Genomic DNA, 11,529 nt, shown 5'->3' with positions numbered 1-11,529 from the left:
ACTTAAACCACAAATGTACACATTGGTAGGGATCGTTAAACCCTGAAACACACGACTCGTACCTTGATTCATTAACATAAACACACTGTAAGCAGTCTGGTCAGCAAACCCCCAGGAAACACTCGACTCTCTCTCTCTAACACACCCACACACACGCACGCACACACACCCCCCCACACCCACATACACACACACACACCTCAGATGTGTAGGACACTGTGTATAGGCCTACAAGACATTCCCCGGAAATTGTGTCTTCTAGTTTAAACAAAACTCTCGATTCTTTTAAGCAGCATTTTACATCCTAAAGGGTTAGGTTTAGAAGGCATGTAATACGCGCGTTTCTTATAAAACACCGTCTTTAAAACGTTTACCTCCTAAAGGGAGATATTTAGAAGGTATGTAAAAAGTTTTTTTTAATTATTTTTTCTTTTTTACATTTCTTCGGGTATATCAATGTTTTAGAGTATTTATTTCAGTAAAGTTTTATTCAAAGTCATGTCATTTTCTCAAAAAGTGCAATCAATAAAGTTTAATTTATTTCACAAGCTTACATTCTGCTCATTTATGTTCACATTCAACCATCATGTATTTTCTAACAGCGGAGCGATACAAAACAAACCCCCACAATCTAAATTTAATGTGTGGTTGCAAGATAAAAATTCTAATTTATTGAATTAATTAAATATTTAAAGTTGTACACATTATTTTGATGAGTGGTGTTGACATAATAATGTTGATAATTACATCAACTTAATATTGTGTGTAATTTCTGCATTAATTGATTTAAAACAAAATTTACGTTGTAGTACATTTACATTTATTCATTTAACAGAGTGTTAGAGGACCTGTAGACTGAACAAATACTAAGTACATTACAATGTGATTATCATTTCACTTACCATTAAATTCTACTAAAGCAATGAATTTGGGGCATGTTCTCAGTTGCGATATGACCGATAGTGGACTCGTGTATAGGCTACACCTGCTAATACAATTGATGGACTATTTTGCACTAGTACACGTAGCTAATGCTAGTCATATTTAGCAGTGTCATTTGAATATCCACTCTTTAGTTTACCGTAGCAGTGGAAAAGAAGGAAAAAGTTTCATTTGACAAATCTGTTCATCTAGAGAGGGCTTTTCAATTGTGCTATAGGAAAGATAAGCATGATTACATTTCTGCTTATTCATGTAAACCTCAACTACATTGTGTAATCTAATTTCATGTATTGATACATTTTTTATTTTCTTTTTAAAAATCTTTTGTCATTCGCACGCGTAGCCTTCTAGCTCCACAGCCTTTGGACTGTGGATAGTTCTATGAGAGATAAAAGTAGTAGACACAGAGTGTTTATTTTTTGTCTATATTGTTCATTTCATTCAGTGCTTTACCGTCTATAAATCCTGCAGAGATGTTACGTATGAGATTTGTAATGTAAATCACGCTGGATTTTACTTACTATTGTTATAAAACTTAAAGGCAGTCATTTTTCCTGGATTAAAAGACTGCATTCTACTGCAGACAATCTAAATGGAGAAACGTAATTTTAAAAATGATTGTCAACTTAACAACTTGTGCTCATAATTATGGTAATTTAGTACATAACACTTAAATTCCTTTTAAATAATGTGAAAATAAAGTGCGTTTGTGTGAGTCATATTTTTGTTTGGATGTGGGATACACATGGTCGTACCAGGTATGGTCACGATTTGGATGTGAACCAGATTTAACAAAACTATATATATTTTTATGTCCTACCACAGAGAGTTTCATATTCTATGTGAAAAGATGTACCAGGTGTGCGCAACGTGTGGGGCGGAAAAACACACATGGCAGCACCATATATGGTCACGAATGGATGTGATCCAGATTTAACATAACTATTCATATTTTTATGATCATGACCTTTGATCTAGATATAGAGAGTTAGAATGTGTATCTTTTTGACCTTTGACCTATACCTGTCAAAACTAGGGTTACAATATATACAAACTATCTTCTCTCTTCCGACATTACAGTACAGGTAAAATGAACAAAACATAGCATGTATTTGTAGTACGTACAATGTAATTATTAAAGTACATTTGAATAAATTCAACAACCAAAAATAAAAGCTCTATGTAGTCATACCGCAAGAAGCAGTCAACAGTACACAAAAGATTCACCAAACTATACTTTAAACAGCCATAATGTAGAATTCGCCTGTAGTAAATGTCTTTCACTCGAGAACAAAAATAATCCAGTGTCTATACCAAGAAACCATGATCTTATTAAAACAAGTACAAATAAGATTTGAATAATGCAGTAAGTGAAAATGTTAATCATCATCATTGTAATCAGTAATAGTAGTAGGAAGAATCTGTTGAAAGTTTTAAGTGCATTTTAAAGTTAATCATCACCAGATTGAGGTATATGAAGCCAGTTAAAAAAAAAAACCTTCTCCCAGCATGCTTTTATACTTCAGATAAAGTTCTCCTATATTATGACTGGAACTGGTACGATCCCGGCCCCGGCCGTGAGAGCACAGGCTCTATCGACCTCGCAAATGTTTTCCTTTTTATTACGTTTTTTATTTTGGATAAATCCATTGTTATTTGCATGTCCTTGTTACATGAGCGGCAGTAAATGTGATGCCTTGTATCTCATCTTTGAGTAGAGATGTTATCTTCTGACCCATATGCCATTATTTCTGATGATAATGTCAGCGTAAGGGTGCGAGTGGTCTTCAAAAGTCCTTATTCTGGCTTTTAGCTTATTTACATGTCACAGTTTGTCTGCAGTTTTCATGGAGTGACACTTTACCTTTGTTTGTCATATGTTTGATTAAATTCAATTCAATCATTGCTTTAAAACATCTTCACAGCCACAGCCCGTTTTTAAACTTGCCTTAGGAAACGCCACCCGCGGACTTTTCCACCCACAGTGTATTCAAATCTAGCCCAATCTGGCAATAAGCAGTGCCTTAACCTGGGATTTAATACTTTATTTATAATTTTATATTTAATGTTCTGTTTATAAACTAATGAATTTTGACATTTGCAGCTTTTTTTTTTTTTACAGCACCCAGCAGGAATTAATGCTGAGGATGATGGATGTGAATGCAGAATTATCTACATATTCAGAATATAATATCTTTTAGCTTGTTTTCACCCATGTATATCATCAGTTGTTTTTTATTTATTTTATTTTTTAACAGCTTTTAGCTAAACACATTAAACGCATATTTAATTGTTTTGCTCAGTTAGATTTTTTTGGGAAAGGTGCTGATTATTACATGCTCTGTTTTTAAGTCTAATATTTAAACTACTTTCTTGTAAACTGTTAGGGGGAAAAAAACTGCAACCATCAGTAGTGATCAGAGGTGTGTAAGCACAGGTGTGCAGGTTTGTAGTAGATTGTAATAGGTTGATGGTTACATATGAAGGCTTTTAAATCATTGACTTGAAAAAAGCTTTCAGTGAGATCAGATCCTTTGTCCATAGTGTTTATGTAAAATCGACTCTCCACCTCCACCTAAAAGAAATAAATTATAGTCATCATTAAATAGAAGTATTGCACCGACTTCTTACACATAAAACACACAACAACATAAAACAGTACGGTTCTATATTAAAAAGAGAACTGTATAAAATAGTACAGATCCGATCTACTGTACTACTGATCCTACGGTTTATAAATGTCCTGGTACACTGGAGACTCTTCAGCACAGACTAAGCTAATCTTGTGGTGAACATTACCATGAAATACTACTGACATTATCTAGCTACAGGCAGTGTGCTTTCTCACTGAACTTTCAGGTGTAACCCAGGACTTAATGTCAGATAGCAGACTTGTAAGATATGATTGAGAGCTTGAATAAAAAACAAACAAACAAATAAAACATTAAGGTTCTAGCTGTGTTTGGTGGGTGTTGAAAAATGTACTGTCTTTGTGTCTCAGAATTTCAATAATGTAAATGTAAAGTTATAACATTACACTAATGTGTAGTGTTGTTGAGCTATAAAAGTATTTCAGTACTTTAGAATTTTTCTAACATGGATGTCAAAACCCACATCTCAACACAGCTCTTCACCCAGATAGAACCTTATAATAAATATGGACTTAAATCAATATTACCAGAAGTATTCAGACTAATTCAGAGGTTTATATCATTTTGGATGTCTCATCAATATTCTCCTGGCTGCTGGCTGATGATCCAGTAGCGCTGCCTTTTCCTGAAAAACACCACAATGATCTGTTTTATTAAAGAAGCACAGTGCCATTTCATCTACAGGAAACATGATATACAGGTATAGTTTTCCCCCAATCACCCTTCTGATGGTCTTGGTTTAATGGAAATATTGCTCAGACATTTGCCCAGAATTTTTTTTTACCAGAGTCTCTTGTGCTGTCAGAATCTTTAGCACCTTTACTGTCTGATCCAGTATCGCTGTGTCCCTCTGGGAGGAAAAAAAGTCATGTACATCAATATTTATTATTCATTCACACATTCATTATTGCTAAATAAATCAAATGTTTGAAATATGGTCACAGACAGTGGACTTTCTTTTAGAAAAGATATTATTGAGAAGACAATAAAAGGTGTTGTACTTGTGGCAAAATAGACTGAATTCCTGCAACCCTTTTAAATCCAGAAATACTGTTCATCAATAAAACCTCACTGAGGAGCAGCAGTTTCAGTAAGCAGCAGTCTCAGTTCATCCATTTTTATGCCTCCATCACTAAAAAGCCACATTAGGTTGTTAAGTTGTCTGTCTATTTATCAGACTGTGCATCTGTCTGAGAGTCTCACTAGCATGACCTAAAGAAGGAGTGACTGAATGTTTGTAGGATTTAGATGGAATTATCACTGTAACCAGCAGATGACTGACTGCAACAGAGGCTATAGAGGCTTAGTTGGAGTTGTGTATTTTGAGAGTCTAATGTTTTCTATCACACTCTCTCAGTTTGCCAGCATGCGGCTGTTACTTAATGTTATACTGTCTGTGGATGTCATTGTGGTAAGACCTATCAACCAGTTATCCCTTTTTCACTGGGTGGTATTAAGCACAAACTCCACCTACCTGAAGATGGAGCAGAAGGTGGAGCTGGAGCAGGAGCAGGAGTAAACATGTAACACAAGAGAGCAAGATGTGAGAACACACACAGTATAAAGGTCTAATGGCCATATTATATGTTTCTGTTCTGAATTATGATCGCTAATTAGCATAAAATTAATTTAAATAATGAAGAATTCTGGGTGCACTGCTACACAGCCCTAATTTCTGATCACTTTATGGTTCACAGTGTGATTTTGACATTTTCCTACCATTTTGTATGTTTAATATTACTTCTTGTGTTAAGGTCCTAATCACCGGCTGATCATAACTGAACAAGCACGAATCACACCTACCTGCAAGCGGCACATGAACAGTGCTGTTTGCTGGGGATCCACCGTTACGTCCCAACCCTAAACAGATGAAATGAATAGAACAGTTTATAAATGAATAAACTCATTATACTGTTCTTTCTACCATAGATAATAAAGAATTCTAAAAAAATAATAAAAATGCATGAGTTGCAGAGGTGTAATGCAAACATTTGACCATGTGTATGGTGGAAATGTGGATTCACACTGCAGAAATCAGAACGGAAAAAATGAGTCAAATGCAGTTGCATTGTTTGAACACCAGGGGTCCCATTTTTCACAACGCAGAGTTAAAATAAACAGAGCAGGCTGGTCACATGATTGCATTCTTCTGTGAAAAGCACGTGTTATTACAGACACAGAATCATCTGCACGTGTGAAGTAGTTATAGCTTTGGATCAACCTACATGCATTCTAGGTTATACCGTTACACATCCATGTTATAACAGTTAAAACGAGAGTGCCTGAGAAAGAGCGCATGGAAGACGGTCATGTTAGCGACTCTGGAGCTCTATTTCCAGTTAAAATGATGCCTCACATGCTGCTACGGAGCTCACTGTGTTTCAGTCAATCATTTATCCTGGATCAGAGACTTCTGTTTCTGCAAACTATCTTTTGGGGAGAATTTATTCATTAATTTATTCATCTTTAAGATATGGTGAACCTGTTGTACATTTTGTTTACAATATTAAACCTATTAATGTGTATGTGTATTAGGGCAGCGGCCCCCAACCTTTTTGCGCCACGGACCGGTTTAATATCAGACAATATTTTCACGGACCGGCCTTTAAGGAGTGGCGGATAAATACAACAAAATAAAATGACACAACCGGCATAGAAAACTTTTTTTAAAAATTAAAAAGTTAAAAATTAAAATTAAAAATAAATTTAAAAAAAAATTAAAAAATAAACGTGAATCCAATGTGAAATCGCAACTTTATTAGCAGCGTCCTGGTAACATCACGCCAACAACATAACATGAGTAACATCCGCTCTGCCCCCTAACACTTAACGTATCACGTGACCGAGACAAGCGTCTTGACATGCGTCAAGAGTGAGTCATAGACGGATGTAACGGAGAGAATCCGGTCATTTTTTCAAAATAAAACATCGTTCAGATAATAAATAAAACGGAAATAATGTAAGTTATTTATTCTTTCTGTGCGGCCCGGTACCAAATGATCCACGGACCGGTACTGGTCCGCGGCCCGGGGGTTGGGGACCCCTGTATTAGGGTATAAGATACTGCACCAGACTGAACATAGAACATACAACAACATAAGACTAATTAATATTTAACCAAAATTACTACATATTAAAATACATCTTAGTGTGCAAGTTGCTAAATAATAGAAGAAAATAATAAAAGTTACCACTATGTACTGCACAACTGTAAACATCTTTATAGTCAGGATTTTTGAAGAGACATTATTTCTGCAAAAATGAGGCCTATAACTTAATATCTGCTAACACACAAGATTTATTTCATATGTAAACATATTAGAGTAAAAATATTTCAAGTGCAATTTGTTTTAAAATATAATTGTAACAGAGACAACACTACTCGACAGGTTTAATAATAATAATAATAATAATAATAATACAGTAATAGGGACCAAGATAGCCATGTTAAGTACAGCAGGATACAGATGTGCAGATATTTTCAGTCTTCAGGTTTTTTTAGGTCTCATTAAATCACAGTTGTCTCTTTAATTCACAGTGAAGTATTTTCCCCCTCACACATGCTTCTAGGAAGTTTGTTTACTCTTTTCTTCCCTCTGATGTCTATTACAATGTGCAAGTATCTAAGAGTACATAACATCTGTCATTACGTCGTTATACTCACTGATTATTCCCTTCCTTCTAAGGAAGAAGATAATGCCTGCAACCACAGCCAGTGTGAGCAGAACTCCGACCACTCCACCGATGATACCGCTCTGAACTTTTGGTGCAGTACAGTCTAGGCACGGAATACCTTTAAAGGAAAAACAAACACAAAACTGACTAATGGAACGACTTCTACCAACTACAACATTAAATATAAACTGTAAATAACAACAGCTATTCTTGGTAAGTACCTTTGCCATCGGGAATAATTATTGGTTCCGGGAGGGTTTCGTGGTTCACATAACAATCATACAGTGCTTTGTCATCCTCCACAATGTCCACACTCTTCCTCAGCTGGTAGGAGCCGTCACCATTGGGTCTGACTCCTGAGGATGTTACCAGATGTTCAGGTAGAGAAGTTCTGAGTTTCCTCAAACGCATCTCGATATCTGGAGGGTAGAATCCCGTGGCCAGGCAGGTCAGGGTCAACTTGCTGGGGTCAGTTACTGATTTCTTTGCAAACAGATGTACATCTGGTGGAGCTGAAAAGACAGAAACATTTAGTACTTTTTTTGTAAATGTAAATTAGTAACTGATGTGATTCCAGTAAAATCCTTCGGATACTCACATTTTTTTCTCAATTCTTCTTTTCCATAATCCATGAACTTGGTGAGCCAGTCCACACACTCTTTCTCCAGATAGCCCTTGGTGTACTGGTTAAGGATGGGAACTTCATCCCATTTCCTTTTGGTCGGCTCAGCAGCTGGGACTGGAGCAATCCACCTCGAGTTTTCCTCATCGAAGGAGAGGAACTCAGTGCCATCATAGCTGTACTCATCAACTCCACTCACAAATTTAATTTTTCCACCTGTAGTTTCAATCTCACAGCCATGTCTCCATTGAAGAACATGAAGGTCTGAAATGAACACAGTACAGTGAAGATAATTGAACTGTCTGACACTAAACCTTTGGAAATATGAAGGAATACCAAATAAAAAAAAGATAATTATTAATGGAAATGTACTAACCAGTCTTATTGTGTCCCATACGTTCCATCAGGATGTCCACGTTGACCTTAAACCACTGCTCTTTGCTCTTGCGGGACTGAGTGCCTTTCTCCCAGTAATCCTGTGGCATCTTCTCTCTCATCCAGTGCTGTTTAGGAACCTTAGCCTGAGTCTTGCTGGTGTAGTAGTCGAGTTCGTGGTCATCGAGCATTCCCAGTGCAGTGAACTCATAGATTCCGGGAAGTTCAAGGGGCTGGGACAGAGCCGTGTAGGTGTAGTACAGAGAGTGCTGGCCTATCAGAAAAACAAAACAAAAAGTGTGGTCACTCACCATAATGTGCACTGAAAAAGTACAAATCTTGGACATTTCACCATAATTCATTAAAAATTCACTGTATGTGTCACTGATGTTGAGTGAAGGTCTATACTGGGGGTGTTAAACATATGGCCCATAAAGGTTCTAGTCTGGCTCACAAAATTCAACTTCTACACAACAGAATTCTACTTCTAAATAAAAATCGTCTTGTGGATGAAATGAAAGACTCCAAAAACAGAGCTAGTCTCTATTAGTCCACTAGGGGGCAGAAATAGCACAATAAACTCAGAACCATAAACTCAACTTCTGACAAAATGTGTGCCATGTACTTAAACATATAAAATATTACGATCCTACCCTGTCTCTTTTCAAAACTCTCTCATTTAGGGATATTTAAAGTAACACGGGTGAATATGCATGCAGTCACAACTGTACGTTTTTAAATTGTAAATAAATAATTTCCCCCTCAAATTCAACATTATAGGCTACTTTGTCTGATCGTGATATATAACCCCATTTAATTCCATTTCAGATCCAGGTTTTACTTATAGAACATGTGGAAAAGTCCACAGGGGTGAATGCTTATGCAACACACTATTATCTGTCACAATGTAATAAAAAACTTTTAGCATTTAGAACATGGACTTGCCTCTCTCTCTTTCACTCTCTGTCCCTTCTCTCTCTCTCTCTCTCTCTCTCTCTACACCCAGTCACCAGCAAAGCCTTTTATTTTCTCAGTCCGCACCAACCCTCAGTAATCATACATGGACTTTATTCCAGCACTCACTTGTGTTTTCTCAAATATATCATTTATAGAATTTCAATTATATAATTGCTATAATAAGAGGATTAAACAGTTCTATAAAATCATGATGGTTATTTCTTGCTATTTCCAGCTCCTAGCAGAAGAGGAAAAGGAGAACAGATGCCATTTAGGAGACTAATTCTTATGTATCTATATATATTAAAAAAAACCCAAAAAAACAAACAAACAAAACAACCACTTCCTTGTTCCTCGCGCTACTTAAAGCGTGACGTCATGCCCCACCCTAACCTGCCAGGTGAGTATCACCTCCCCAACACTAACAGAATACGGAGTACTGACTACTGCCTTCTTCTCACAGGTCGGGTTTACTGGTCCAGTTAATAATCAAACTAAAAGCAGATTCATTTAAATTTTATTATTAATATCACCAACCACGCAGGGAAAAATAATCAAAACATTAAGAAGAATCAGGCTGAAAGATTAAAAACATTTAAAAGAATAAAAAAAACTTTTGGATAAGGGATGTAAGCCTAATAAGTTTCAACAGTTTACAAATAACTGATGATGATAAATGAGAAGTTGAGAAGTTGTTACAGGAAACAACGCAGTTAATCAGAAACACAACAACAAAGACGCCGACATTAACTTCCGCCATATTAGGAGCAGAAATCCAACTTCTGAGTTCCTCCATAAGGTGAAAGTGTTAAGAGTTAAGAGTTCACTGGATTTAATCATAAACACCATGGGAAGTCAATTAAAGCGACATTATCCGAGCGTTTTAATAAACTTTCTGCTTTACTTTCGATTTGAGGGAAAGTTCGGTGTTCAGGATGAAAAGTACAGAAGGGTTACTGGATTATTTGAAGCAGAATGAAGTGGAGACTCACCGCTGAGAACTGGAACAGCAGCACACAACAACACTGAGGCTGAAAAGATGAGAGATGTCCACCCCATCTTCACATAATACCCCAGAAATATCCACTCTCCTCGGCTGCAGGTCACGTCTGATCTCTCTCAGTGTCCTTGGTTTCTTTTCCCCCAAATAGTAAGATGACTCAGTCCGAGTGCAGAACAAGTTTCCCAGAGGCTCGAGCTCCACAGGCGTGGCCAGAACTAACCAATCACAGGATTCAGTGTCGGTCTGTCAGTAATATCCGGGCAGAATGAACCTGTGGAGGTGCTGAAAAATAAGACAACACTTAACACTGTAGGTGTTCTTCCACAGGTGTGTAATGATACTGTAGTGTAGTGTGTTGGTGGTCCGGGGTTCAATTCCCCTGTGTGTGCGGAATGTGTATGTTCTCCCCGTGCTGCGGGGGTTTCCTCCGGGTGCTCCGGTTTCCTCCCCCAGTCCATAGACATGCATGGTAGGCCGATTGGCGTGTCCAAAGTGTCTGTAGTGTATGAATGGGTGTGTGTGAGTGTGTCCTGTGATGGACTGGCACCCTGTCCAGGGTGTACCCCGCCTTGTGCCCCCTGGGATAGACTCCAGGTTCCCCGTGACCCTGAAAAGGAGTAAGCGGTATAAAAGATGGATGGATGGACTTTTATATGAAATATATAATATAAAATAACTGTTTTTTTTCACGTTATTTAGGAATAAAATCTGCTCACTGAGTTATTTGGTTTTTTTTTGTAGTTTTAATGTATTAATTCTTATTATTTACAGCTACATTAGCACATGTATGTATATGGCCAAATGAATAAAATATCTGTTTTCTTCTTGATCACAGTTGTGAATGGTGGAGGGAAAGTTTCATGAAAAGGTTCATTAGTTAATTAGTAAGTCCATAAGTGTTAAAATCTTTTAAACCCATACATGAAATTACAGCATATATTATTATTATTATTATTATTATTATTATTATTATTATTATTATTATTATATTATTATTATTATATTATTTTAAAAACAAACTATAGTTAAGAACTTGGGTGTTAATCAACAGTGTAAATGATATTGTGGTGTGTTGCTTGGATTGGAAATAACAGGAGCTTATATTTTTTCATATGTAACGTCATATGATTATATTTTTTCACTTAATATATTTTCTCAGTTTGTAATGCCATTAAAATCTGATCACAGCAACAGCTTCTCATTCTGCGTTTTATTTATTTTAATATTATCTTGTGTCCTTGGGTTTCTTTTTCCCCAAATTGTAAAGTGACCCGGGCTTTGAGAAAAGTACTATATTATAACTA

General features: G+C 36.5%; 1 protein-coding gene across 1 annotated transcript; it reads right to left on the bottom strand.

Annotated features, from left to right (window-relative positions):
* Positions 1–2,033: 2,033 nt before the first annotated feature.
* On the bottom strand, positions 2,034–10,388 carry LOC108274818 (major histocompatibility complex class I-related gene protein). The gene is made up of 10 exons (XM_017485218.3): positions 10,215–10,388; positions 8,267–8,539; positions 7,867–8,154; positions 7,490–7,780; positions 7,258–7,386; positions 5,397–5,453; positions 5,068–5,091; positions 4,378–4,443; positions 4,121–4,218; positions 2,034–3,517 (listed from the first exon to the last, which is right to left on the bottom strand). Exons 1-9 carry the CDS (start codon positions 10,279–10,281, stop codon positions 4,148–4,150), a joined length of 1,266 nt encoding a protein of 421 aa, XP_017340707.3. The 5' UTR covers positions 10,282–10,388; the 3' UTR covers positions 2,034–3,517; positions 4,121–4,147.
* Positions 10,389–11,529: the final 1,141 nt, after the last annotated feature.

Source organism: Ictalurus punctatus, chromosome 14 (genome assembly GCF_001660625.3).
Source record: "Ictalurus punctatus breed USDA103 chromosome 14, Coco_2.0, whole genome shotgun sequence".
Classification (NCBI taxonomy): Eukaryota; Metazoa; Chordata; class Actinopteri; order Siluriformes; family Ictaluridae; genus Ictalurus; species Ictalurus punctatus.
Note: the sequence above shows the minus strand (reverse complement) of the source record. Positions and strands in the feature narration are given on the sequence as shown.

What these genes read in the sequence shown, in the direction of transcription:
- LOC108274818 (XM_017485218.3), bottom strand. Translation starts at nt 10,281, where the DNA reads ATGGGGTGGACATCTCTCATCTTTTCAGCCTCAGTGTTGTTGTGTGCT. An exon ending in AATTATTCCCGATGGCAAAG is followed by an intron (nt 7,387 to 7,489) that starts GTACTTACCAAG and finishes TTTCCTTTAAAG; the next exon opens with GTATTCCGTGCCTAGACTGT. An exon ending in TGACAGCACAAGAGACTCTG is followed by an intron (nt 4,219 to 4,377) that starts GTAAAAAAAAAT and finishes GGTGTTTTTCAG; the next exon opens with GAAAAGGCAGCGCTACTGGA.